General features: G+C 44.5%; 1 protein-coding gene across 1 annotated transcript in view; it reads left to right on the forward strand.

Moving 5' to 3' along the window:
* Positions 1-27,562, forward strand: part of HPS1 (HPS1 biogenesis of lysosomal organelles complex 3 subunit 1) — a 434,454-nt gene that overhangs the window by 260,880 nt on the left and 146,012 nt on the right. Inside the window, exon 8 of the mRNA XM_086922604.1 lies at positions 21,209-21,311. Within this exon, the coding sequence (XP_086778730.1) occupies positions 21,209-21,311 (103 nt within the window). The remainder of the gene's footprint in view (positions 1-21,208; positions 21,312-27,562) is intronic.

Raw genomic sequence — 27,562 nt, forward strand, 5'->3', positions numbered from 1 at the left:
GCTGTCACATCGGGCAGACCATCACTTTGTCCACCTTCTTTCTGCCTCCGCATCCCTCGAAAGAGGAAGAGAGACTCAACCGTCTGGACCCAAAACGTGCACTCTCATTCTATCTGGACTGCACGCTACAGTTCCGGGTGGATGACCAGCTCTTTGTTGGCTATGTGGGCGCCAAGAAAGGTCGGGCTGTGCACAAGCGGACCATCTCTCGGTGGGTCGTTCTGTGCATAAAGGCGTGTTCCTCCTTGGCTAAGAAGGAGCTTCCGGTGGGGCTGCGCACCCACTCTACCAATGCGACGGCAGCCACTACTGCCTTGGGACGTGGCGTTCCCTAGCATGACATCTGTCAGGCAGCTATGTGGGCCTTGCTGCACATGTTTACCAAGCACTACTGCCTGGACAGCCAAGTTCGGAGAGACGGTTTCTTTGGCCGTTCTGTTCTCCAGGACTTTTTGGTGTGATCTTGGTTCGCAGACCTACCATCAGGGTTGTTATTGCTGGTGTATCCATTCTAAGGTAAGGAATCTATCACTACGTGTTTCTTTCAGATGCACAAGTTATTTACCTTTGGTAAATATATATCTGTATGAAACATTAGTAGTGATAGATTCCTTACCGCCCCACCCATCCTCCTCGTTCTGCGACCTGATTTCTAGGGTTAAGGTCATCCCTTTCAGGGCACTAGTTTCATGGCACCAATGCTCAGTTTCTTGACTGGCTCTGCGTTCCTGGCGTGGAAAGTCATGTACAGAACTGACGTCTGCGCGGGTGCGTGCGTCTAAGTAGCTCCGACGTCATCCCTGCGCCAACGACCTACGCAGAGCTGCACAATGCCGCCTACCGACGCGTAGGGGTACTGCCGACGAAAAAACTTTCAGGATCCAGTCTGATGCCTGGAGGTAATTCTAAGGTAAGTAATCTGTCACTTCTAATGTTTCTGACAGATGTATCGTTACCGAAGGTAAGTAATTTGTGCGTTGAGGCGAGTGTGTATGTGGGTTTACACTATTGTTGTTCATTTCTGCATTAAGGGGGATGGTGCTAGGGCTACAGGGTTGCATAATTGGGTTGGGGGAGTTATATTCGGGAGCCGCATGGGGATGCACGTTAGTTTTAAGAAGTGTCTACCCGTGGGGTGGGTATTTGTTGATGTTTTCAGGGGGAGGGTGTTTGGCAGTTGCAGCGATTGCAGGCAGGTCGCTTATTTGGAAAATGAGCTGGGTCGTAACAATAGCTATGGGACACTGTAGAATTGTTACGTGGAATGTGAGAGGGCTGAATTCGTACAATAAGCGTTACAGGGTACAAACATATTTACGCCGGCAGAGTACACAAGTGACTATGCTTCAGGAGACTCACCTGTTGGACAGGGAAATACAGAAACTTCATAGAAAATGGAGGGGGCAACTGTTTGCATCTACTTTCTCTTCCTATGCGAGGGGGGTAGCTATCTGGTTGGCACCTCAGATACAGTTTAAACTTCGTAGTTATGAAGTGAATGTCATGGGTAGATATGTAATAGAGCATGAGGAGATGGACGGTGTGGAGATGTGCTTGGTGAATGTTTATGCTCCAAATCTGGATGATGCCGACTTTTTGGGTGAACTAGAAGTTCGGTTAGTACCATTCATGGGGATCCCCATGATCTGGGTGGGTGACTTTAACTGCATGCTAGATGGGTCGTGAAACAGAAATCCCCCAGACATCAGACCAAGCCAAACATGACCGCATTCCTGAAGGGTCTGATGGGCAGGCTTCAGTGTGTAGATATATGGCGTGAGACGCACCCTATGGAAAGACGATACACATGCTATACCCCTGCCCGTGAGGTCTATAGTCGACTCAATCGCTTTCTGATATCATGCGAGATCTCTGATACTGTGAATGGAGTCATGATGTTGGGTCGGTTTCTATCGGATCATGCCCCTGTACTGCTGGAATGGGGGCCTTTAGGAGCTTGGCAGAGAGTCCCATGGTAGAGGCTGCATGCGCCGTTGTTAGAAGATTAGATATTCAGAGATGAACTGGGGACAACCATAGCAGATTACTATAATGAGAACTGGTCTACCACCAGTTCTCGGAGTAAGGAGTGGGATGCGTTCAAAGTGGTTACCAGGGGGGACTACCTGTCCAGAGTGGGGGGCACAAGAAAACTTAGAGGTGGAGTTAAGAGGGCAGAATAGGTGCTGGCCAGATTACAACATGAGGGGTGCACGGTGGAGCCGCCTTCAGATGCCCTATTGCAGGCGCAGCGAGAAGTGGGGGAGACTTGGGATAGATTAGATTGTCTGACCCGCAGAGAATATTGGCAACTATTCATAAGGAAGGGAATAGGTTTGATAGATTGCTCGCGTGGTTATTAAAGCGTGAACGCCCCCCCACTGATTCTTACAGTACGTCATCCAGGGGTAAGTTCTGTGAACACACAGATCGGAGTAAACCAGGTTTTCACTAGCCACCTGATGGACACATACTGCGGGAGTACTGACATAGATTCTAACAGACGGATACGATTTGCTTCGGGGGTCCTGCTACCACAGCTCCCAGATGACCAACGGAAGGAGTTGGAGGCAAAGTTGCAACTCATGGACCTTCGGGTAGCCTTGAGTGAGCCAGATGTAAATTCCTGGCCCCAATGGTCTTCCCATTGAATTTTATCAGGCTTATGCTGGTGTGATTCTTCCATGCTTACTGGAGGCTAAACAGACCGTAGTCCTACCCCGCTCTATGCGCGAGGCACAACTTGTTATGCTGCCCAAACCTGACAGAGACCCCGAATACCCCTCTGCATATCGGCCTTTATATATTTTGGGAGTGGACGTTAAACTGTTGGTCAAGGTCCTGGCTCTTAGACTGCAAAGGGTGGTAAACTCCTTGGTGCATGATGACCAATGTGGGTTCATGCCTGGGAGGAGAAGGCATATGAATCTGCATAGATTATCACATGTTCTCCACTCGGTGGTGGATACAGATATCAGGGTGGCAGTAGTCGCGCTAGATATTCAGATAGCTTTCAATACCCTTCGGTGGGATTACCTCTGGGAGGTGCTGCGGAGAATGGGGTTTGGAAGTGACTACATAGAATGGTTCAAGCTGCTTTATCATGAGCCGATGGCTAGGGGTGAACCAGGGGATTTGTGTCAGAAACTATTGAAATTGGCAGGGGCACACAGCAGGAGTGCCCATTGTCTCTGTTACTAATCGCCCTGGCCATGGATCCTTTGGCGATCAAATTGCGTAGGGATATGGCTCTATGGGGTATAGAGGTGGACGGTCGTACCCACGTGGTCTCTCTGTATGCCGACGATGCTCTCCTCTATCTGCGAGAGCCAGAGGAGGTGCTCCCTGTGGCTCGGGTAATGTTGAATTCCTTTGGGATGTCTTCAGGCCTCCTCATCAACTGACCGAAAACCATACTGTTCTCTCTTGCTGCACTGGCAAGGGGTATAGTGCAAGATCTTCCAGCGGTTGGCATGGACTGAAATGTGATCACTTCTGGTATCTGGGATTGCAAATTGCCCACCATCGGAATGCCCAGTATGATCTGAACATAGGGAGGGTCCTCGATGGGCTGCGGACATCTATATCGTTCTGGAACAAGTTACCACTGTGAGTTTTATGTGGAGGGTAGCTGTATCAAAAATTGTACTGTTGCCTTGCTGTCTTTACGTGCTCTAGAATGCATTCTGCAAAATTCCGGAGTCAACATTCAACACACTAAACAGTCTCCTGACCTCCATGGTCTGGGCTGGAAAACGGAGCAAATCCAAACTGGAGTTGTTGAAGTTGGATATGGACAAGGGCGGGCTTGGGCTGCCAGATCTATGGCTATATTATGCGGCTGGTCTATTGCAATATGCCGCTCAATTGCAGCAACTCCTTATGATGGGCTCTAGAGTACCTAAAGCATGCCCACAAATAATCTGTAGGGTTAAGGAAGTCTGGGAGCAGGCAGTGACTCTGGTGGTTAGAAGGGCCCTGTATGCTTGTGCATTACCCTACGCTGGTTAAAGGGCTTTCAGAATATCCAGAGTGTTATGGATCTTTCGATGTGGTACGAAGAGGGATGTGAGACGGCAGGGGTTCTATATTAAAATGGTACCTTTATGACGTTTCAGGAAGCACAGGACTGGTTCCAGGTATCCCCGGGGCAATTTTTGCAGTACGCCGAAATATCGAGTAGCGTACGTCAAATGTGGACAACGTTCCCTGATGAACCAGGCGAGTGCAGCACACTGGTTACATTGCTGGACCCTGGTTCTAATCAGGGGCTCATCTCCCAAATCTACATGACACTGAAGAACGACAGGGGGGCGAACTTAAACAAAATCAAGGCGAGGTGGGATGAGGATCTGCCTGTCCCTTTGACGGATGGTGAATGGAAGAGAGCACTGGCACAAGTGGCTGAAGCCCCTGGCAATGCACTGTTTAAACTAATCCAGGTCTACTATCTGCATCGCACGTATATTACTCCCCAACGGCGAGCACGGTTCACACCTGGGTAGTCTTCCGCATGTCCACGCTGTGGCACAGATCCAGCCTCGTTTTTACATATGGTCTGGAATTGTCCACTCCTGCAGTTGCACTGGCAACGGGTGGTGTTATCTCTGGGTGCGTATCAATATGTCTATAAAGCACTGTATTCTGGAAGTGCTTCCAGCGTCTAAGAAAGGGGCTAAGATGCTCCATAAATTTTCGCTCCTAAGGATGGTACTTGCAAAACAAAGAATAGCAATCCACTGGATACATCCCGGTCCACCGGTGTGGAAGAAATGGAGAGATGACTTGTGGGAGTTGGGAGTAGCAGAGGAATGTCGACTCAAAGCAGTACGGACTGATGAGAATGCGGAAGTTGATCTCCTTGAATGGGGGCAAATGTTGACTGAAGTGTCCACAACAGAGTATGAGGGCGAGACTGTAAGCACACATAGCTCACCGAGCACCGGGCCCACTTCAACACCTCCAGTTATAACACTCTCACACACATCCTCTCCCACCACGATTCCATAACCTTTGAATAGGATGTGAGTGTACTGCTGTTTTTTTACCTAGATTGGAGGTATTGTGCCACCTGTAGCTGCCACAGGGGGTGAGGGGGGATGGGGTAGGGGGCTGGGATCAAGGAATAGCATTAGGATTCTTGGTTGTGATTTTTATTATCGTTAATTAGGTTGTTGGTTGAATTGTTTGAAAATTACGGTTCCATAGATATTATTGTACTGCTGATAAATGTACGGGCAACTTGTTCTTACGAGCAATAAGCCTATGTATGCTCACTGGATGTGTTAACAGTATCAGTGATATTCTGACCATACTTTTTGTAAATGTACTTGTGAGTACTTGTACTTGAACGCAGTAGTTAATAAAAATAAGTTTAAAAAAAACTCACTTACTATTGCCCCACTTATTTCTACATGACTCAGAAAGGTGCATACACACACATAGGGCACCCACTCTATTGTTGATGCCAAATTGCCAAAGAGGATACTGAAGAAGAAATAAATAGAGGGTAATCTTCCACCCCTATGACCGATGAGCCTTTTTTAGAAGTTTTGGTAGTTATACTTCAATGCAGAAAATAATCTAGTGGTATAGCATGAATGAAGTCTTGGAAGTTAATTTTGCTGTTATAGTTTTACAGGAGAACATGTTATATATTATAACATTATGTTTATAGATAAGAGAAAAATGTAGTCTACATAGTATCTCAAATATGTTAATTAGCATATTGAAAAAACAAGCTTTACACCTCCACAACAACATTGTTGCAGCCAATGTCGTAGTGCCTCTATTGGCAGTAGGCTTGTTGGATGCAAAAAATCGTTCAGCTTGGTTAAATGGTCCTTTCTTTTTGCCAACTTGGAGAAAATTAGTATATGCCCCAAATTCAGATGTTGGGTTGGTCTTCTCTACGAGGCACCACGGGCTCAAGTTAAAGTAAATGTTATTCCATCTCAGGAATTCCCTATAAGCTGAAAGACTAGACAGGATTGCCCCTTGTCACTAATGCCTAGAGGCTTTGGCAGAGTGGGTCCGGGTAGATGGACAAGTATGGGGCTGGCGGTAGGAAGATACTTTTGAGAAGATATTGCTGTACACTGACGATGCCCTTTTATACTTAGTGGAACCAGATCAGTCACTGGCACGTGTGGGAGATATATTCAGGATATAAGGAAGATACTCAGTGTTGGGTGTCAACTGGGAGAAAGTACTTCTTCCCCTCAGGGTACTTGGGAATCTTGAGAAGCTCTCCCCATGACTCTTTGGGTGGTACATCACTGTTTCAGATACCTGGGTCTCTGGATTTCCAAGGATAGGCCCACTCACTATGAGAATAATTTTGCCCCGCTTTTGCAAGGACTTAAAACTGATACCACGTACTGAAGGGCACTCCCCGACGACCTGTTGGCTAGAGCGGGGCTGTTTCAAATGATTAATTTGCCTAAACTAACATGTCTTACAAAACATCCCCTATCAGATATCAGAGGTCTTCTTTCGGAAGATTAATGGGTGTGTGAGGAAACTATTGTGACTTAATGGAACACAGTGAGTGGCCCTTCGCATCCTTCAGAGGTTGATGTCGGGATAGCCTTACCAGATGCTTACAAATATCACAAATCTGCTTAGGATAGCATTGCAAATGAGTGGGCATTTTCAGCACTGGACGGCCTGGCCTGTCAACATGACCAAGAGGACCTGGGAGTGAAGGGATAGCTTCATGCTCTCTATGGTGGCAAAATAGACCCGGATGCTCCAGACGCGACTAAGATGGTATGTAGGATATGGAACTCCTTTTTGAAGGACATGGGCTGAGGGAAGAGGCTAACCACAAAAACCCCATGATGGGTGGGCATGAAGCTTGGGGCAGTATTGACCCTGCAAGACTTTAGAGGGTGGGACCTAATTGGCCTCTCCATGCTCGAGGATGTATGGGATGCAAACAGTATGGATCCTTTCACAAATCTTATATAGGAGTATGATATAGCGCCCTCCTAATTTCTTAAATGCTACCAATTGAGACACACCCTGAAGGGGCAAATTACACCAGATGACGACGGGATGGAGAAGTATCCAATAGAGAGACTACTCCTAGATGTCCATATGATGATTAAATCAATCCCATGAATCTACAAGACCCTCATAAATAACACACAGGGGTAACAAACCCATCTACAAATGAATTGGCTGGCAGATGTGGGCAGTCGGAAGGATGAAGGATGATGAGTGGCAGAAGGCATTGCAGTTTCCAAGGGAGGTGACCATACAGGCGCGATTCCACTTAATTCAAATTAAAATCCTTCACAGTATTTGCCACATTAGAACAGTCTTGCACAAGATCGGTAGGGTAGTGAGTGATGAATACCTGCAGTCATAGAGGGTCCTTTCTGTATACATTATGGGAATGCCTCAGGATCCGTTGATTTGGGAGGCTGTAAAAGGTCTGTTGAAGACAGTGGAACCACTGGCATTCCAAGTTCAGTTGACGATATTTGGGGTTTGGGGAGCTTCAGACCTAAACTCACATCAGAAGGCCTGGGGGACTTGAGGTTTCTCCCAGCAAAGCAAGAGGTTGCACAGAGATTGGATAATGCAGCTAGCCCAAGATTACAGGATTGGGTGCTGGAAAAGGATGAAAGTTGGTCTGCGAGGCTGCCCAAGGGAATTCGAGATGTGGGAGGGGGTGGACTTGGGGTGGGGGGAATAAGAGGGGTCACAACGGGATGGGGGAAAGCACTACAAAATGTATGATCGATGTTTACGGAAATAACAATGGGGTTGGTATTCATACTTACGTGACTGTATTACCCCCTATACAATGTAATGATCAACCCATACTGCAGAATGTTCACTGCATTATCTTATGCACAGCCTAAACCTCCTCCCTTTGATGTCTCCTACCTTTCCTACTGTGTATTTATTTTGTTTGCCACTGCCTATCTCTGTCTGCAAAAATGTAATAAAATATTTTAAACTAAAACATGTTAGAAAAAATAAATAAATATATTTGCAAATTAAAAAAAGCCTTTTCATTTTATGCTTGAAAACTATTCCATTCCTTCAAGACAGGACCCAACCTTTTTCCAATGCTATTTCCATAGCCCAAAATATTGCTTTGTAAACTTTCATCTGCCAAGATTCTTCTGGAACCCTAAGTGCAATGTAAATGGATATAGATATACTCATGTCTCATGTTCTTTGTGCACTGTATTCGCTCTCTCTGAGTTCAATTACTGATGGGACATATAGTTTTCCACTGCTGCCCAAGGGCTGGTTCTGCTTTCAATATAAATCCTATAGAAACGAAATGCGGCCTGGTGGCCTACTGAAACGACCATGTGCATGCCACCTGTAGTTCTAAAGCTGAAGGAAATGTACACATGTAGCCATGCTCATTTGTAAAACAGTGGAAGCAGTGCTACGGATGTGAAACAGAATGTTTTGTATTTGTCTCTACTGATTAGCACTGGTGTTGACTAATTATTGAGTATTGTACATATGGGACATGTTCTCTCATATATACGGATTGCACATATTAATGCTACTTGATATTATTTTTCTCCAGTCGTGTGTGTGTAAAAACGTTTGATTACACAGTGCCCATGGCCACTTCAAGTGGTGGCTTGTTTGATGGGTGTGGAACATGGGTTTAATATCGTAAAGCAAGTCTCCTAGTCCAGTCCAGGGAAGCAAAACACAAGCACAGTCAATTTATTTGGTAGCTGCGGAGCTATCAAATTCACCCCATTTCACTATATGTATGTGTATATGTATGTATATGTATATCTATACTACTATTATAAAGAGAGAACACAAACCTTTGAGCCAGGTAAACTACAAAAGTAATGCACCAATCACTACACCCAATACACCATTTGAAAGGGGAGATGTGGCAGAAGGACATAGGCTATAGATATGTACACCATATACATTAAAAAAGCAAAAACGCCAAAAGTGGTAAAGTAGTCCCTTGGGGGCGTGGTCGTGGGTGTCTCAAACAACAAATGTGGGCGTGTACAGGGCCGTGCCAAGTGCAAATAACAAACATAGGCCAAGCGACTTCACAACACACTTACATATGCACACATAGAGCGGAAATGCGCTTTCACTGAATTTAGAACGCACAATATTCAGACATAGAGCGGAAATGCGCTTTCAATGAATTTAAATTCACACATACAGCGCGGTAACACCAATATACAAAAACAGCAGAGGTGCGCGCTTTAAGAAATATACACACATTCATTGCAGTTACCCAGAGAACATTGACGCCTTCGCATTAAAAACCAGTCGGGCCTTCCATCGACGAGGAGTTTCAAATGACGCCACACAGGGGGCAGGATTAATCGCATACTACACCAATCACAACGCACTAAAGAAAACACACACATGACTTCGGCTTACAAAAAAAAAGTCTTTAACCATTGGCCATTGACCAATGACGTCACAGGGGGGTAAACACAAACAAAAAAAGCCGACATTTCTTAACGGAGAAACGCAATCGACTGCGCATTCACGAGACTTTCCTCACATCTTGCGGACAAAATAAAACGCTTACAATAAGACATACGAATAACGAAAATAACACAACTGACCATAATCACTCGAGCACTGCCAGGACTTCACCACACAATTGACAAAACAAAAGGGAAACTTCTTTCAAGGGATACAAAAACGAACACACGGAAAGAGCCTTCGAAAGAAAAAAAAACATTAAACAGGTGACACAACACTTTCCTCACATCTTGCGGACAACATAAAACACGGAAAACAATACATAAGAATTAAAAAAAATAACACAAGTGGGACAAATCAGTTGAACAGGGCCAGGACTTGCTGCACAGACAACTCTTCTGCGGGGCGGGCGGGGCACCCTGAAGCAGCCCCGTCCCGGACAACGTCGGGACGGGCTGCTAGTGTGTATATATGTATGTGAGCAAAAAATTGAAGTAAGGAACACTGGGCGGTTCCCACATTTTAGAGCCGAGAGCAGCTCCTTTGTATGGAACACTACACCAGCAACATTGTTTTTCTAGCAAAGATTTATGCATAGAATTAGCAAGTGCCATCCACACCAAGCTGAAATGTAACGAAAATCTTTTACTGTTCCAGGCATAGAATTATGACTTTGGATTGGTAAATACCTCCCAAGCCTGCCGGTTATTAATGAAAGCAACCAATTTAAGTAATCACAATTCCCTGTCTGGCTTACAGTGGCAAAAAAGTATGCAAAAAAAAAAAAGCAGGGAACCATGGGTAGTTACAAGGTTTAGGTGGAGAGCTGCGCCTTTAAGTGGCATGTTCTACCACACCAACACTCCAAATCTGCTCGCCTTATATGTCTGTTTTTCTAGCAAATATTTTAAGCATAGGATGAGGATTACAACATCTATTGCTCTGAAACAGATCTGTCCACTGAGCAGACATTGTGCTGTCCATTTACTTTTTGTAACTGGTAAGATTTATTGATCTTTGGAAATGAAAAGTCCAACGCTAGAAATCTGTTCACCATAAGCAAAGCCCAGTCAAACCGCATTAATTTGAGGAAATTCTGGTGTTCCTCTGCATCTTTACACTTGAGTAAGCCGGCATCAGCCTCCAGCAGACACAAAGTACCATCTCTGCCCTATGCAACCATGTATGGGATGGGCTAATTTGCAGTGAAAATAATTGTGGGGGGGGGGTAAAGTGGAGAGCGGAGGAAGACCAGCCTCCATAAAACATCTGAGTTTTAGATTTGCCATCGACAAAGCTCACTACCAGTTCACAGCCCTGGCCTTCGGACTAAAATCCGCACCAAGGGTCTTCACAAAATGCCTTGCAGCTGCAGCGGCACATCTACGGAGGGAGGGGATTCATGTATACCCCTACCTCGACAACTGGCTGATAAAGGCAAGTTCCTACAAACAATGCCAACTACATGCATAGCGGGTCACACAGACGCTGACAGAACTGGGATTTTTAATACACTGGGGGAAATCCTCAATGGAACCAGAACAGGTGAAGATCTTCCTGGGCGCACAGATCAACACCATTCAGAGGAAGGTGTTCCCCAGTGAGGAGGTAGCGATTAGGGCTTCTGGTGTGATTGGTTGCTGGACTGGTTGTGGGACTAATAGGCTATCTATTGGAAGTAGGGACAAGGGCTTCCTGTGCCATTGGTTGCTTGCACTTTGGGTGGGACTACTGGTAGGGCTAGGGCTTCTATTGTATGTAGAGATTAGGGTTTTTAAACTGATTGGGTGCTTGGACTAAGGCTAAGATTGGCTGTAAGGTGCTGGTCTCCTATTGGTTCTAAAATTTTAGGGCTAGTGTTGTGATTGGATGGTGTTAGGGCTAGGGTTCCCATTGGCTGACGGGGTCACCTGATTACTAGGGCGTCTCAGCTAAGGGCGGAGAGGACAAGGGCAGTTGCCTGTTTGAGCCTGTTCGAGACTGACCAGGGCCAGCAATACTGCCCAATATACATACCTCCATTATGCATCTATATACTTTCAATGTACTTATGGTTCTATATATTTATCACTTTCTTCTAATTTAGCATTTCCAATGCACATCCCTATTTCTCAGCCTATACTTTGCTCAATATATCCTCTACATCCACTCTCTCATTTAACCACAAACCACATACCGCTACTATGATCCCCAAAATAACCCTTTCTAGACTCTCTCCTACTCTACCCCTCCTTGCATCATCTTACACCTCTTACTATACCGATCTCCCAAAACAAACATTTCTAAACTCTTCCTTCTTTTCTACCCCTCCCCAACCCTTCTCAATCCCAATAACTTACTAACATATCCACCACTAAAAATACTTTCGTGTTTCACCACACTAATTCAACACTAATCCTGATGGGTCCAGATTAGCGTGCTACTTGCGCTTCAAAACCCCATCGGGTTTAGCAAGCTCAATATAAATTCAAACCTCTTTCCCTTCACTATCCCGCCACCTACCCTTCTCTACCCAAATAACTGAATAACCTATCCACTACTCCAATTTCTTGACGCCGCGCTTTGGTGGGGATTGCCGAGGAAAGCTCTGCACGGACTCCAGAGCCCAGGAACCAGCGGGGGCCGCGGAGCACTATCGCCAGCCCCTCCCTCCTCACCTGCTGGGACATAATTACTCCTTGCGCCTCCCGCTTCGCGGGAGACGCCGTGCTTTGGTGGGGATTGCCGAGGAAAGCTCTGCACGGACTCCAGAGCCCAGGAACCAGCGGGGGCCGCAGAGCACTATCGCCAGCCCCTCCCTCCTCACCTGCTGGGACATAATTACTCCTTGCGCCTCCCGCTTCGCGGGAGACGCCGCGCTTTGGTGAGGATTGCCGAGGAAAGCTCTGCACGGACTCCAGAGCCCAGGAACCAGCGGGGGCCGCGGAGCACTATCGCCAGCCCCTCCCTCCTCACCTGCTGGGACTTATATTCATCGTTAGCTTCCCGCGTCGCGGGTCGCGCGCGGGACGCGCCGGGCTAAGCCCGGGCAAAGGGCAGGCCCTCTACGGCCCTCAGCGGCACGAGGAGGACGGAGACGGGCCACCCCCCCTGTCATTCCCACAAAAGAAGGTATAGTGTCTATTTCTACATTTATAAGACTCATGGACTTTCTGTTTCGCCAGCAAAGTCACATCACTTAAATCATGACTTCTAAGGGGGGCTATCCAATTTTCATTCAAAAACGATGCCCGGCCCAGGAAATGGACACGTACACTCAAAAGCATAGGACCTTTAGCACTATCAGCGATACTAATTCCGATGATTGCCGTCAACTTCTAGATCCAATTCAAATTCTCCCTCAAACCCCTGTCAGACCGGAAAAAATGTCTTACTGGGAGGAACAATGGGCCCGATGTAGGTAAACGCGATTTTCCGATTTCAAAATACCGAGGCGGGCCGAATCGGTATTCTGAAATCGGAAAACGAGATGTAGGTGAAAAAAACCGAATGAATACCGAATCGGTCGGCATCGGTAATGAGATTCGGTACGTTCCGATTCTGCTCGGTCCGAATCGGAAAGTACTGAATCGGCCAACAACGAATCGGAAATCACCGAATCGGCTACCACCGAATCGGATATTCCCGAATCGGCGAATACCGATTCGGTAAAAGCCGATTCGGTAATATCCGATTCGGCAATCATAGATTCGTAGCCATGAAAACACACCCATGGCGAAAAAGCCCATAGGAATGCATTGAATGAACCGAATCGGCTTTTACCGATTCGGATAATACCGAATCGGTAAAAGCCGATTCGGCAATAGGCGATTCAGCCAATGAGGTGGCTCCCCCTCCCCCACCCAAACAGGGAGTGGCAACCCTGGCAGGTGCAGCTAATTAAGAAGTTTCTGGAAAGCCTGCCTGAGCCCAACACGCACAGTTAGCAGCAGTGGGAGAAGGAGGTTGCCAACTGAACTGGAGAACATGGCAGAGCAGTCTGAAAGCCAGAAGTCCTCCCAGAAGAGGAAGCCCAAGTTCACCACCACCGAACTTCAGGTGCTGGTCGGAGGAGGTGGTGAGGGTGCACCGCCAGCTGTTTGGCAAGCTGTCCCTCAACGTGCCAGACAGCACCAAGAGGAGAATCTGGGCCGACATCGCCCAGAAGGTGAATGCTGCGGGTGTCACCCCCAGGTCCATAGAGGAACTGAAAAAGAGGTTTTATGACATCCGCAGCCTCACTAAAAGGAAGATGGGTGAGTTCCAGAGGCAGGCTGGACACACTGGAGGAGGCACGAACCCGGCGCCACCCCTCACCGAGCTGGAGGAACTGGTCTCCAGCACCATTGAGAGGGAGAGTGTCGTTGGAATCGGGACCCTGGACAGCTCTGCGAGAGCTACAGCTACAGGTAAGAAGCATGCGCATCATGACACACCCTACCAGACACCTCCCCATTAGACACAATGCATAGGCAAACCCCAGCACTGTACTGTCACCAACATACAAGAGACAAGCATCATGGTACATGTAGTCAGCAGAAGTTAGCCAAATATGTCAGTGCAGAATCACAAGACAGGAAACAGTGTGACACAGTGTAAGGAGATGCAAGGACATGTGGAATGCCATAATTGTACTGACTGTAATACATCGGCACTCACTTTACAAATGCTTCTTTGTACCTAGGGGCCCCATCAGGTGGAACAACAGCGACAGCAGAGGGAGCAGCAACGTCCAACACTGCAGTCGCAGGGCCGAGCACCAGCCAGGCTGGCCAGGAGGAGGATGAGGAAGGAGACACCCCAGGGCTAGGCATGGAGGGAGTCCTGGTCATTGACTTCCAAGCAGTGCACTCCCCAGTACTGCCCAGCACACCCCCCTTGCAATTCTCCCCAGATAACTCCCCTACAAGGCACACCATTCCGCCTACACCAGCTCCTGCCACAACCGTGGCCTTGCCACCTGTTCAACCTGTCCTGGGAGCAGGGGCACAGGGACCGGCCAGCTTCACACCCCCACCAGTGGCACCCCAGCCCACTCAGCAGGCGGAAGCAGCAGTGCCCGACGCCGTGCCATCACCACCACTGCTGCACCAGCACGGGAGGGCAGTGTGTTCCTGGGCCTGGAGGGACAGATGGTTAAAATCCAGAGGCAACAGGCAAGATCCACCATGGCCTGCCAACGCCAGCTCCTGCAGCACAACATGCAGATGGGAGAGTTGGTGAAGGGATTCCAGGCTGTTGTGGAAAGCAACAAGGAGGTGGCAGCAGGGTTAGGCAGGCTGACCACTGCCATCACCCACTCATCTGCCAGACAGGAGGAGCATGAGCTGGTGCGCAGGCGGGATGCCCGGGTTCTGAACCGCGCCATGGCCCGCCTTGCAGCGGCGACGGCACAACTGTGCCATCGCAGCGCCAACCAAGAATCCGTCCTCAGTCAGCATACGGCTGAGCTCACTAGGGGGATGGCCAGGATCACCACGGCTATGGAGGCCATGATAATTTCAAACACCGCCTCCAATCCTGCCCTGGACCTGGGTGATGCTGGAGACAGCAGCAGCCGCAGCAGCCCGGCCAGCGCTGCGTCTGAGCCACGGAGGAGCACCAGGCGATCCGCTGATGCTGCTGGGCATTCAGAGGGGGCTGAGGGACACCCCAGTGGGTCTGGCAAGCGGGCGAAAAAATAGCCTGGCAAGGGCAGATTAGGCAACCAGAACCCTGGACTTTATTTGATTTTACATACTCCATTTTTTGATGCACATCAGTGCTGTAACTGTGGTGCAACACTATTAAAATTTGTTTTTTGCAAGCAACATTTAGCTGTCTTTGCATCTGTACTCAGTCAGAAATAGTTCTCAGTGATCTCCTCACGTCTGTATCTGCCATCACTTGGCGTACACACCCTAGCTGGCTGTGTCAGTGGCACAGCTTCGTCGTCGTCATGGTCCTCGTAGTCAGACAACTCCACCTCAGTTCCCTTCTTGACCGCAAGGTTGTGTAACATTGCACATACAGCTATGATCTTGCAGCAGGTGATGGGGGTATACTGCCTTGCACCTCCACTCTTGTGCAGGCATCTGAATCTACTTTTCCAGATGCCAAAGGTCCGTTCAACAACATTCCTTGTGCGTATGTGGGCCCGGTTATACCTCCTTTGGCTGGGTGTGGAGGGGTTGAGGTAGGGGGTGAGTATGAATGAGCGGAGGGCATATGCACTGTCGCCTGGAAGAGAAAGGGGTCACATTAGACACATGCATACATGTATTACACCTACCTACTATGTGTTATGGGGGTCTGATGATGTGTCTCACCTAGGAGGTATCCTTCTCCAAATTCGCCAGCCATCAGCCGTGCATATATGCCGCTCTGTTGGAATATATAGGAGTCATGGGTACTCCCTGGAAATTTTGCTACCAGGTCTGTGATGGTGCACTTGGCATTGCAGATCACCTGCACGTTGATGGTGTGTGTAGATTTCCGATTGCGGTATATGTATTCGGTGTCCGCTGGTGGGCAAATCGGAATGTGTGTGCCATCTATGCAACCGATGATTTGGGGAAATTGTGCCATCTGGTAGAAGTCAGCTTTAGTTTGTAGCAGTTCTGCGTGGGTTGCAGGGAAAGAGATGTATTGGTCCATCCTGTCTATCATGGCGTCAAGGAATATGTGGAAGAACCTTGACAGGCTGCTCTGGCTCACCCCTCCTGCTGCTGCTACTCCACTTTGATAGCTGCCAGACGCTAGCAGGTGTAGGCTGCATAGCACCTGGACGTGCGCAGGGATGGCGTGTGCCCTTGGGGTGTGGTGGTCCAAGAATGGCTTAAGGTCCCTGATGAGCTCAAGTATGGTGTCAGAGTCCAGCCTGTATCTCTGTAGGATCTCAGCCTCAGTGAGCATGAACAGGGTTATCCTCTGTCTGTAGACCTGTTCATTTCTTAGCCATTCCCTCTGTCCTTCCTGCTGTAGCCGTAGCCGCCTCGCAATGACATAGAAAGCTGCCATCCTGCAAGTTGCAATGCATTTTGGGACTGTTTATATGGGTTGGAGTTGGTTACCACCTGATTGCAATCCATGGTAAATACCGAGTGAATTCTACCGATTTTGAGCCGATTTCGGTGTTTCTGTGCCTCCCTACATCTCCCCAACTGTCGGAATCGGGGAATTTCCCGATCGGAGATTCATACGAATCGGCATGTTTTCCGATTCGGCTCATGTCCGAATCGGTATTTGTACCGATTCGGTACATGGACCGATTCGGTGATTTTCCGAATCGGTGTCACTAACGAATCGGTACGTGGACCGAATCGGTGAATGTCCGATTCGGTGTCACTAACGATTCGGTACATGGACCGAATCGGGGAATTTCCGATTCGGTGTCACTAACGATTCGGTACATGGACCGAATCGGTGAATTTCCGATTCGGTGTCACTAACGATTCGGTACATGGACCGAATCGGTCTTTGCATCCGAATCGGTGTTTTTCCGATTCGTTACATATCCGATTTTCGGTATGTACGTATCGGATTCTTTCCCATTCGGTGCTCATTCCGAATCGGTTTTCTATCCGATTCTTTCTGTTTTTGGTTCCCTACATCTCGATGGCTGTTTACCGATCGGTAAGGGCCAAAAATCGGTATTTTCGGCCGTTACCGATCGGTAACGCCCTACCTACATCGGGCCCTAAATGCTTTGTGCGGGACTAATTTTCTTCCTGTTATAGCCCCTTCCCCTGTAAAAGGCTTTACTATCAACCATCGCGCAGATAGTCCTGGCGATCCACCCCTATCACCCAAGGAGGATAGCAGCCAAGCTAGTGGACTGCCAAATGGCCAAAGTGCGAAAAGGAAGCACGAAGGGGTTAACGAATACGAAACAGAAGTTAAAACACAAAAACTCTTTACTGATCCCTCATCGCCTGCCACAAATCCTATCTTACCTAAAATGCACACTGAAACGCTGGATGACGAAGTAGCATCCCCTCATTTGCAACTATTGACCCAGTTTAAACTGATGTTAAGAACTGTAATAGCACCCCTGTTTGACCAAATCAACATCTTAGGGGACAGGTTGACAAGCCTAGAGACTATCATTAAAACTAATTCTTTCCCTCCCGCAAAGATTGCTAGATCTAAATGTTTTTCTCTCCCTACTGCTCCCAAAGTACCTCACACTACAAAAACTGTTCCCACTGTAAGTAAACCTCCCAACTGTCCACCTCACACCGTTACCAAAATTGCCCATACATCTGTGAGCAATACCTCAAAAAATGTCTTTACCGATAGACAACCTCCCATGAGACAACCTCTAACTGCTACCAAAATTGCTCGTAAACCTGTGTTATCTAATTACTCTGCTACCAGAGCAGAGCCTAACAGAGTAGCTTGTATAGATTTGCCTCCAGAAGCCACCCCCTTTGTGCTCGTTCTTGCAGGAGTACCTGCACCCATCCACGGGAAACCTGAAAGTCACCAGGACCTATTGCACAAGGTCCTGTTTTGGTTATCAAAAAATAGACCCCTCCCACCCAACAAAGACGGTGGTATCCTGACCGTTAGAAGGGTGGCCTGGTTAGGGTCATCATCTAAAGTAATTCCCGGGGACCTAGTTCTAGTCAAATTCAGGGACAGGCACACAGTCCCCTACATACGGTCCTCCCTGCCCCAAGAAAATGATGGCTCCATCTCCGTTTGGGATCTGTATGATTTTTATCCGAGTACCCCACCCATCCGCCCACCAAGATTAACAGCCTTACACAAATATCCCCTAGGTAAGGGTACTATTAATTCTCCTACCCTTTTTAGATCAGCGTTTGCTATTAGAAACCCATACTGAATGTTTATGAAAATCCAGCAAATGTTATGAAAATTAGAATTATGTAAATATATACTGTGGTTTTATTGTAGCTGGTGTTTTTATATTTTATATTGTTATTGATGTACACTTTTATGATTTCTTTCTTTGTGAAATCGAATAAAGTTATGAAATGAATGAATACTATACTAATTTTCAACACTAATCCTTTGAGTTCCGGAGTGGTGTGCTACTCGCCAGAAAAGTGCTTTAACATCCATCAGGGGTAACAAGTGCTATATGAATACAAACCTTTCTTCCCCTTTTATCCCTCCACTATCCTTCTCACTCCAAATAACTGACTAATATCCACCACTGATATTACTTTCATATTTCACCATATTAATTCACCACTAATCCTTTATGGGCTTCCTGAATAGCATGTTTCAACACCCCATCAGGGGTAACAAGCGCTATATAAATACAAACCTTTTTTTCCTCCTCTATCCTTCTGCTATCATTCCAAATCCAAATAACTGACTAACTATCCACCACTTAAAATGTACTTGCATGTTTCACTGTACTAATTCAACACTAATCCTCCATGGGTCCCAGAGTAGCGTGCTACTCGCCGAAAAAGTGCTTCAATGCCTCGTCAGGGGTAGTAAGCGCTATATAAATGCAATTACAATACAATACAATGTATCATGACACCCAGTCTCTCCCGTACCACAACAATACTGTAGTTGGACTTGCATGAGAAATAATAGAACAGTAAATATATCTACCATACTCAAAGAAAACACCAATGCAACGCAGTGGTGTTCAAATGTGTCCATCACATTAAACCGACTAAACTAAAGGAAACCAAATGTATGTATGCATAGCACTGGAACAACAAACATCTTTAGGAAGCTGTCCGCTGACAGAATACTCGTGATACACCTGGTTTCAAACATTTACAGGAAAGCAATGCTTTATGAAGAGATGTTGCCTACACCTTCATTCGACCAGCTTTGTTTGCCTTTTAATGTATGTGACAAACTTGATTTGACTTCGGTTGCGCATCTGTTAAACACATTTTGGGCTAGAATAGTCTTTTTTACTTTTAAATGTTGGCCCTTGAATATTAGCCCTCTCCTTATTTCGATGCTTGTTACGTGTGTGGTTTTATATTACCTCTGAAATATTTTCTCAGTGGTGCCTTACTGGTCTCCAGACCGCATGTTCCCCAGAGTTATACAGCGCCAGGAGACCTAAGGATGGGTAGCAGTGCGCTTTACAAGCTCAAGTACATTTACATTTACATGTTCTGTTTCACAGGTACATTGTTGGCATTATGTGTCAAATCATTCTATATTGCCTTAATTATATATGAATGGAGGTTTCGATACATGGTTTGATGACGCTAGTAGCGTACTTGCACAAATAATAGCTTGAGCTCACGTACATTCTCAACTAATTGCAGGCCAAACATTGGAGAGCATGTGTTTTTCCGTTGACATTACATTAAAGTGGCAATGTTTTCCACCATGAAGCAGGATGAGGGATTTTGGTATCTACATAAGAGAGTGAAGGCATTTTCTGGGTAAGCTGAAAAGCAACAGGGAACAATATCCTGTGGTGAACTTCACTATCAACCAATGAAACACACATTCCTCATAATACCACCCATCCCACAATTAATTATTTTCAACTTTAGCGTGCTTCGCTTACTCCACATTGTGCAGTTCAGATAAAATGTAAAAAAGGAAGTTTGATAGAGTAGAAATTACAACATTACTGAACACTAAGGACACAATTCATTGCAAAGCTTAGTGGAACTTTTTCAGGGGGGCAACCAGTCACTAGCACCTAGGCTGGAGGTTAATTGTTTTGCAGATGTCAGCAAGAACTATTTTAGGTTGTTTTATTCTTAGGAGCTCCAATTCCTAAAAGAACATACTTTGTAATTCCAATCAAAATTAATACCTCTAATTTATCTCTTTTAAGTCAAGCACATTTCTATGTTTTTGTTTTCAAGGAAGAATGCCAGATAATATTCATACTTGGACAAACATTCTGTGATGGTATCCCTGCTATACTCACCTTGATACATTTCATTAAATTAAAATTGCAACCTTCCTTAAAGAAAAACAAATCTTTTGAGAAGGGTGATGTCCGATTTGGTGTTATGTCATCCATCCAAATTTCAAAATTGACACTGACATCTTTTCTCCAGATTATTTCCGCTATTCATCTTTTACCAATAACTCAGATCGCCTTCTGGCCCCTATGTGGTTGGATAACTAAAGCGTTCTGAAACTGCAGAAAGTATTGACCACATATGGTACAATATTAATTGTATTACTGAAAGTGGGTCGGAGACCAGACATTTTAGAACACTAACATTGCTCCTTTAAAGGCAGGTTTTGTTGGGGTTAATTGAATCTATACACAGCTTAATAGCAACTGGAGATCAGGGAGCACAATGTTTGTTGGCATTTAAAATTGGAAGTATTTGTCCAGTTTGATCATGTGCAATAATTTCATGGAAATGGACATGAATAGTTCTAGAAATATATTTTAAAAAATTACATCCCTGCCTCAATTAGGCACTCCGACGGGAATCATGCAGTGGCAATAAATATATTAGAACCAACTACATTTCGGCTTATAAGCAGTAGTTTAAAATGTTCAATTGGTTAGCTTCTTTTATGGGGTGAATAAAGAATAAAATATTCCATCAGTACTAAAATTGTTTTTTAATTACTGAGATTGTTGCCACGCATCATAAATACGCACCCCACTTCATTCTGCATGATGCAAATCTATTTATGGGGGCATATCATTACCTTATAGTTTGTCCAATGCTTCATCAACGTTGAACATGTGTTAAGATTTATAAATATAATGTCTGGTTATCTCATTTATTGTTTGGTTCTCTGTTTGAAAAAATAAAGATAATGAGACTGATGCAGTATTATTTTTTCTTTTTTGTGCCTTTAGTCGCAGTGCCAGTTCAGTCAGAGCTGCCGACCTTTTGACGTTGATCCTGATTGTACAAAACCTCTATCCCAGCTCTAGTGCAGTTGAGGATCTAAATCCAGAGGTATTGTAAAGAGATTACATATGGCTCATTTCTCAATATGTATTGTGTAATTTGAATATATTCTATAGCAGCGTCCAGAATTAGAAAATGTTCAATTCAAAAGCATTATGACCCTTTGGGAAATTCATCAGACTGGAGTACAATTAGCTCAAAATGTAATGATATTCATAACACTAATTTACAAAATATTTCTGTTCGGAAAACAAAATTTACTTTATGGGTCGATGACAAGCAAGGCAAATGCTAACGTGATTTTACAAACATTAGTTTAATAATAGTTTATTTTTATGAAATAAAGATTTTTCTTCTGAAAATAATTGATTTTTCTCTGAAATTAACTTGGTTTACAAATATATATTACAAAGTCATTAAATTATATCATGGTACTTTAGTATTGATGTACTTTATAACTTGCCATGCATCTTTAATATGGTTATTGTCTATAATGTCTAATCCGTGTTAGTGAGCATGCCACACCTTGTGTGTGCAGTAGGTGCCAAATGAATGTTTTTTAATAGGTGACCAGCCACACAGGCATGGACAGAGGCCTTTTCATACGGCAGGCATCCCTTACTCCAATGCGGAACAAGAGTATAATGAGGGCAGTCGTTCATTCTCCTCATACTATTAAAAAACTGAAGAAAATAACGATGCAACCATGCATCAAGATGTCTATGAACAACAAGTGCAAAGACTTGGCAAATATTATAATTTTGGAATTAGCCAGCCTTAATGCCCACATTCTGGGGTGCTGTATGTTTGTAGCACATTGATGTTCACATTTGAAGTACATCATTATGGGTCTACACACTCATGGCATGCCACTATGCCCTATTCTCTGACCAATATTATATCACCAATTGGCAAAAGTTGGCCAGTCTAGCTATGCCAATGCTTGTTGTTTGTCACTATTGGCTTCTCCAATTTTCTCTAAATTGCTCTGGCATTAGCAAAGCCAACAGCAGCAGCTGGATATCTTGGAATTATATTTTCTATATTTCAAAGATTGTAGACATAATATTACAGACATCTTGGAAATGTAGAAAATAATGCTTGTTCATCTTAGAACATTATTTTCCACATAAGTGTAGGAAATATAGTTCCAAGTTGGCTACCACATTGGCTTTACATGCAACATGGTGGCCATATTGGAAGTATAAAAATAATGTTCCAATATAGTTGAATGTTATTTATTGTACTTTCTTGTGCTGTGGTGACCATTTCTGAAGTACAGAAAGTAAAATTCCGTTTTTTTGTTCTTCCAATGACAACACGCAATTTATTATGACCTAACATGACATTAGAATGTGCAAATTTGTGCATCTAATTATTTTTTATTAGTGCTAGGCCTGAATATGACCTTTTTTTAATGTCAAATTTATCATCAGACAACGCAATCTAAGATACATACAAGTTAAATATATACAGTACATAAAACAAGAAATTGTACCATCTTGCAGACATCTCGCTATCAGATACACAGGATTGTAAATAATCATCATACTGTTAGCATGGAAAATAGATATACTGTTAGCATGGAAAATAGATATACAACAAAAACAAAATGTGATTTAAGAAAACAAAAGAAGGAGGGGCAGAGCAAGATAAATCGACTTAAATCATCCTGATAATAACACTTAAACCTGCTCCATATGCATTCAATTTTTTTAATAGAAATTAGTCCCCTAGCTTGAGCAAGTTCCCTCTCATAAATTCCCCTCTGAATTTCCCATCACTTTGCTCTTCTTGGGGGCGTTGCCAAAATCCACGCCCTAGCTTTACACAGCCTAGCAGTAACAATATTAACAGAGAAGAAGCCTTATAGAACTAAATCTGCTGCGTCCCTATACTCAAGCATGACCTCCTTATCTGTTAATTGCAGATCTAGACTAAGACAGATGCTAATAGTCTGGCTCACCTCCTCCCAAAAGATTCCCAATAATGGCAAGTAACGAACAAATGCAGCAGGTTTGTTGCCATTAGTCCACATTCAGGGCATTTATTCTTCTCCCCTCTTCCTGCCACCTCGTTACCAGCCCCCTGCTATTGTCTCAGGAGTATAATTTAACATACAGACAGTTCTAAATTGCTGTAATTTTAAACTCATGGAATGTGTTGACCTCTCCGTTGTGTCTTAACGCTGCTATTACTTCTGTGGAAGTAATATCACCTTATAAAAGATTACTCCATTTCCAAGCAAGCTTTGAGCTGTCATTAATTCTGTGTTGGCAAAGGTTCCGATAGATAGTTCTTATTAATGACTTCTTGGGTGCCTGATGAAGAACTGTCAACAGATCTGAGCTCTCCAACACCTTTATCACTGACGCACCCAAAAATAATCCCTAATCTGCAAATATTTAAAAAATAGCCCATGAGGAAGATCAAAACTGCTTTGCAAGCTTTCATATGTTCGAAACCCATTTATATCATATAAATGTCCTATTTGCTCAACCCCATAATGTGCCCAGATCTTGCCAATAGGGTGATGAAATACTTCTGGGAGCACTGGATCTTCCCACAGGGGGAAGTTTGCATGAATAAGAGGTAGGTAGTACTTCGATAAGCTTTTGTGCCAAATAAAGACTATATCTATAATAGCCTTAAATCTGACTCTTTTAAAATAGTTGTGATCATTGGCTCTATATAAGAACAGTCTACTATCTGGTCCAAGCGCGTAGCAATAACAAAAATCTGGATTACCCACAGACAGCAAATTACCAAGGCGTCCAGCAAATGCAGCCCAATAATACAACTTGAAATCCCAAAGCTGTCACTCGCCCTGATTATAGGGAAATGTAATGTTCGTACTGCATGCCGTGCTATCTTATACCCCCTAATGAAGGTACCAATAGCCCCGTCAAGTTTATAAAAAAAAGAATTTGGACCCAGTAGAGGTATTGTAAGAAAAAGATATAGGAGTTTTCTGTAATATACTCATTTTAATTATGTTACACATTCCAATTAACTTATACTAATTTTTAAAACTTTTAATCATAGACTGCAGCAGGGGGTTCGTAAAACTAGTTCCACCTGGGGAAGGATCTTAACCCCAAATACACAGCAGATGAACAAGCACCAAGGACTAGTCTAGCAGGTTGAAAATGAAGAAGAACTTGTATCTCACTGATATTCAATTTATATCCAGAGAAAGTGCCAAATTTATTGGCTTCCTCTTTAATAGACTCTCATGCAGCTACTGGATCAGAAGAATAGACAGCCACACCATCAGCATACGCAGTAACCTTCAACTCACATGGGCCTGATATAACAGGTTGGAAATTAGTGTTTAAATAGAGCAAGAGTACAAACAGCTCGATATATAGTAAAAAGTAAAGGGTAAAGCGGGCACCCCTGCTGAGTTCCCCGCTGTATCGGAAAAGAAGTAGAGCGTAACACTGCATTTGCCAACTGAGTCCTAGGATTGGTTGTTATATAGGGCCTGCACCTACTTACAGTATCGACCGCTTAAACTATATGCCAAGAGTGTGGCCCAAAGACAGTCCCCTACCACTCACTCGAATGCCTTTTTGGCATCCAACAGTACCATCCCCATAGTAATGCCTGATTTTCTTGCTACATCAAAAGCTGCTATTGCCGTACTGAAATAGGCCATGGTATCCCTACCCAATATCAAACCATGTTGCTGACTAGATACCAGCCCTGGCATCAAGGGTGCCAACCGGGCACCTAAAATTTTAGGAAAGATCTTTGCATCCACGTTTATAAGAGAAATAGGTCGGTAGTAAGTACACTCCTCTGATGCCTTACCCTTCTTTAAAAAAAGACAATATTCGTCATGTTCCATGAGCTAGGTAGATTCCCACTATCCCCTATATATCATAAGACATCACCCAGAAAAGACACCATAATATACCATTTAATTAAAGTCGATTGGTATTGCATCTCCACCGGCTGCTTTACCAGATGGCAATGCTGCCAGAGCCTCCAGAATTTCCCCACCTATAATTTCCTCTTGAAGAGCCTTCACTTGCTCTATGCTCAGCCTTGGGAGGGCACATCATTGTAAGTATTTACAATACCCCTTTTCATCAAATACATTTATTTGCCCATATAGTTTCTGATGAAACACACCAAATTTTTCCACTGTTAATTGTGATTATGTATGTAATAATCCATCCTCACCCTTAATAGCCTTAATTCGGCTCTTAACTTTTTTATTTGCCGATTGGTGCACCAATACCCTCCCTACCTGTTCACCCTATGCATACTGGAGAGAACAATGTCTATTATACCTGGCCACTAACTTCTCCTTTAATATACTTCCCAGACATGACCATTTCTCCACCAAAGAGAAATATATTTTCTGTTGCGCGTGACCCCCCATGCCCGATTTCAGCAGAATGTAAAATTTCTAGATGCATAACTGCCAGCCGAGTTGCCCTCATGTGAATTTCTTTAATAATATTTTGCTGAAACATATACTGCTGGGTAACACCCCTTCATAGTGTTCCCATACAATCAGTGGGGATGCAGAAGCAACATTATTCTCTATAAATTCTACTAAGATTTTTTGGACCACCAATATGTATTCTTTATCCATAAGTAAGTGGTGAGGAAAAGAAAATGAGCGCCTTTACTATTTACTGCCTGCAAATGGAAAGATAAGTACTACAATGTGTTCTGTTGGGTGATTCAGTTGCTTAATTTAAATTATAATAATTCATAATCAATATCATCAGTAATTAAATAATTGAAGGATAAGTCAAAGGAACACTATACTCCTAGTATACTTAATATCACATTTATATATCACTTGCTGTATCATGTTATATATGGCTGCTGCACAATCAAATACGCAAAAGAAAATTAACAAACAAACAACAGAACCATCTTTAACCCCCTTTGAGAATCTTCAGCCTAGCTGGCTCCTGCAAAAAAACCTGCGCTCCGGCAGCTTTTAATCGGTCTATATGTTATCGTAATTTCCACCGCCTATCCATTGTAGGCTTGCAGAAGTCAGAGCGAGCTATCATTGACATCAATTCGACTAAAACTGGAACTGTTGGTCAAGCTTTAATAGAAATAGCTTGCTTCAATAGAAAGTTACCATTCTATATCAATACCAGACATGCACTTGCCTTTCCACAGTGATCAGGAATGTTTGACTTAGCAGAGCGATTAATGAGGAGTCTGCGTGCTCTCTATATTTATGAGTCCCTATCCCAATCTGACAGCTCTCGAAATGCCTTTCTGATAAGCTTCATGATGAACTGACATGGATTCCCCCCTTCCTTTCCTTCTGGTATACCAAATATACTCAAGTTGTTTCGCCTCTGTCTTAGACTACACAAAATACAGGGGTCTATCATGGCCATCTACAGTTTTCCAGTGTCTGTTCCGGGGACCTCTTTGTCCAAAACCCATTGTTGAAGTTCTCCCATATCTGTGGTAAGACAATCTGTTTTAATAGTTGCTTCCATCAATGTACGGTGTCTAGCTATGTTATCCACTCTGACTTGTGCATAATATTGTTGTACCTAAGCCCGTTGGGTCTGCAGCATCTCTAAGCTAGTTCATAGCATTGGCTTCTGTTCATTGTCTGACATAAAAGGGTCAGATGAAGCTGTAGGCTTAGAACAAGAGGTAAGAGCATCCATTGTTGAGAGAAGACTAGTCTCAGATGGGACCAGCATCCCGACTATCAATAGTTGAAGATGAGTTTGCAGGGCCTTGTTTGCCCTTCTTGCCATCCTTGCCTGGATTTTGAGAATCTGCTGAAGCAGAAGATAAACATGATATTAACCCCCTTTGGACACAACCCAGTTCCATAGTGGTCTGTCTTTGGCAGCCTTTTGCATTGCCTGATTTTTCTGACCTGCTGGAATGTATTTACCAGCCCTCTTGTTGTTTATTATCCTCTCCAGTGCTGCTAAGTGGGAGCTTGTCAGCCCTTGCATGGGTTACATAATCATGATGCACTATCCCGGCTTCCGATGTGCTCCCATGCATATTATCTGCTCCAGTATCATCAGCAGTTACTTCTTTATAGGCATCAAGCAATTGTAGGCTAGTGATAGTAGATGTAGTAGCTGAGGCAGGTGTGGCCGTTGGGGCCCCTGGTGTTATTGTGAGATTAACAATATGGGTGTCCCCCTGCACCTCACTTGAACCCCACTGATGCAAACCTTGATGCCTTCTCCAGCCACGCAGTCAGCCAAGCCCACTGCCCCTTCACTACTCATGGCTTCTGCAATGTCCTCGTCTCTTTTTCAAAACGACTGGTTGCCATC

This window comes from Lissotriton vulgaris, chromosome 5, assembly GCF_964263255.1.
Source record: "Lissotriton vulgaris chromosome 5, aLisVul1.2, whole genome shotgun sequence".
Taxonomy (NCBI): Eukaryota; Metazoa; Chordata; class Amphibia; order Caudata; family Salamandridae; genus Lissotriton; species Lissotriton vulgaris.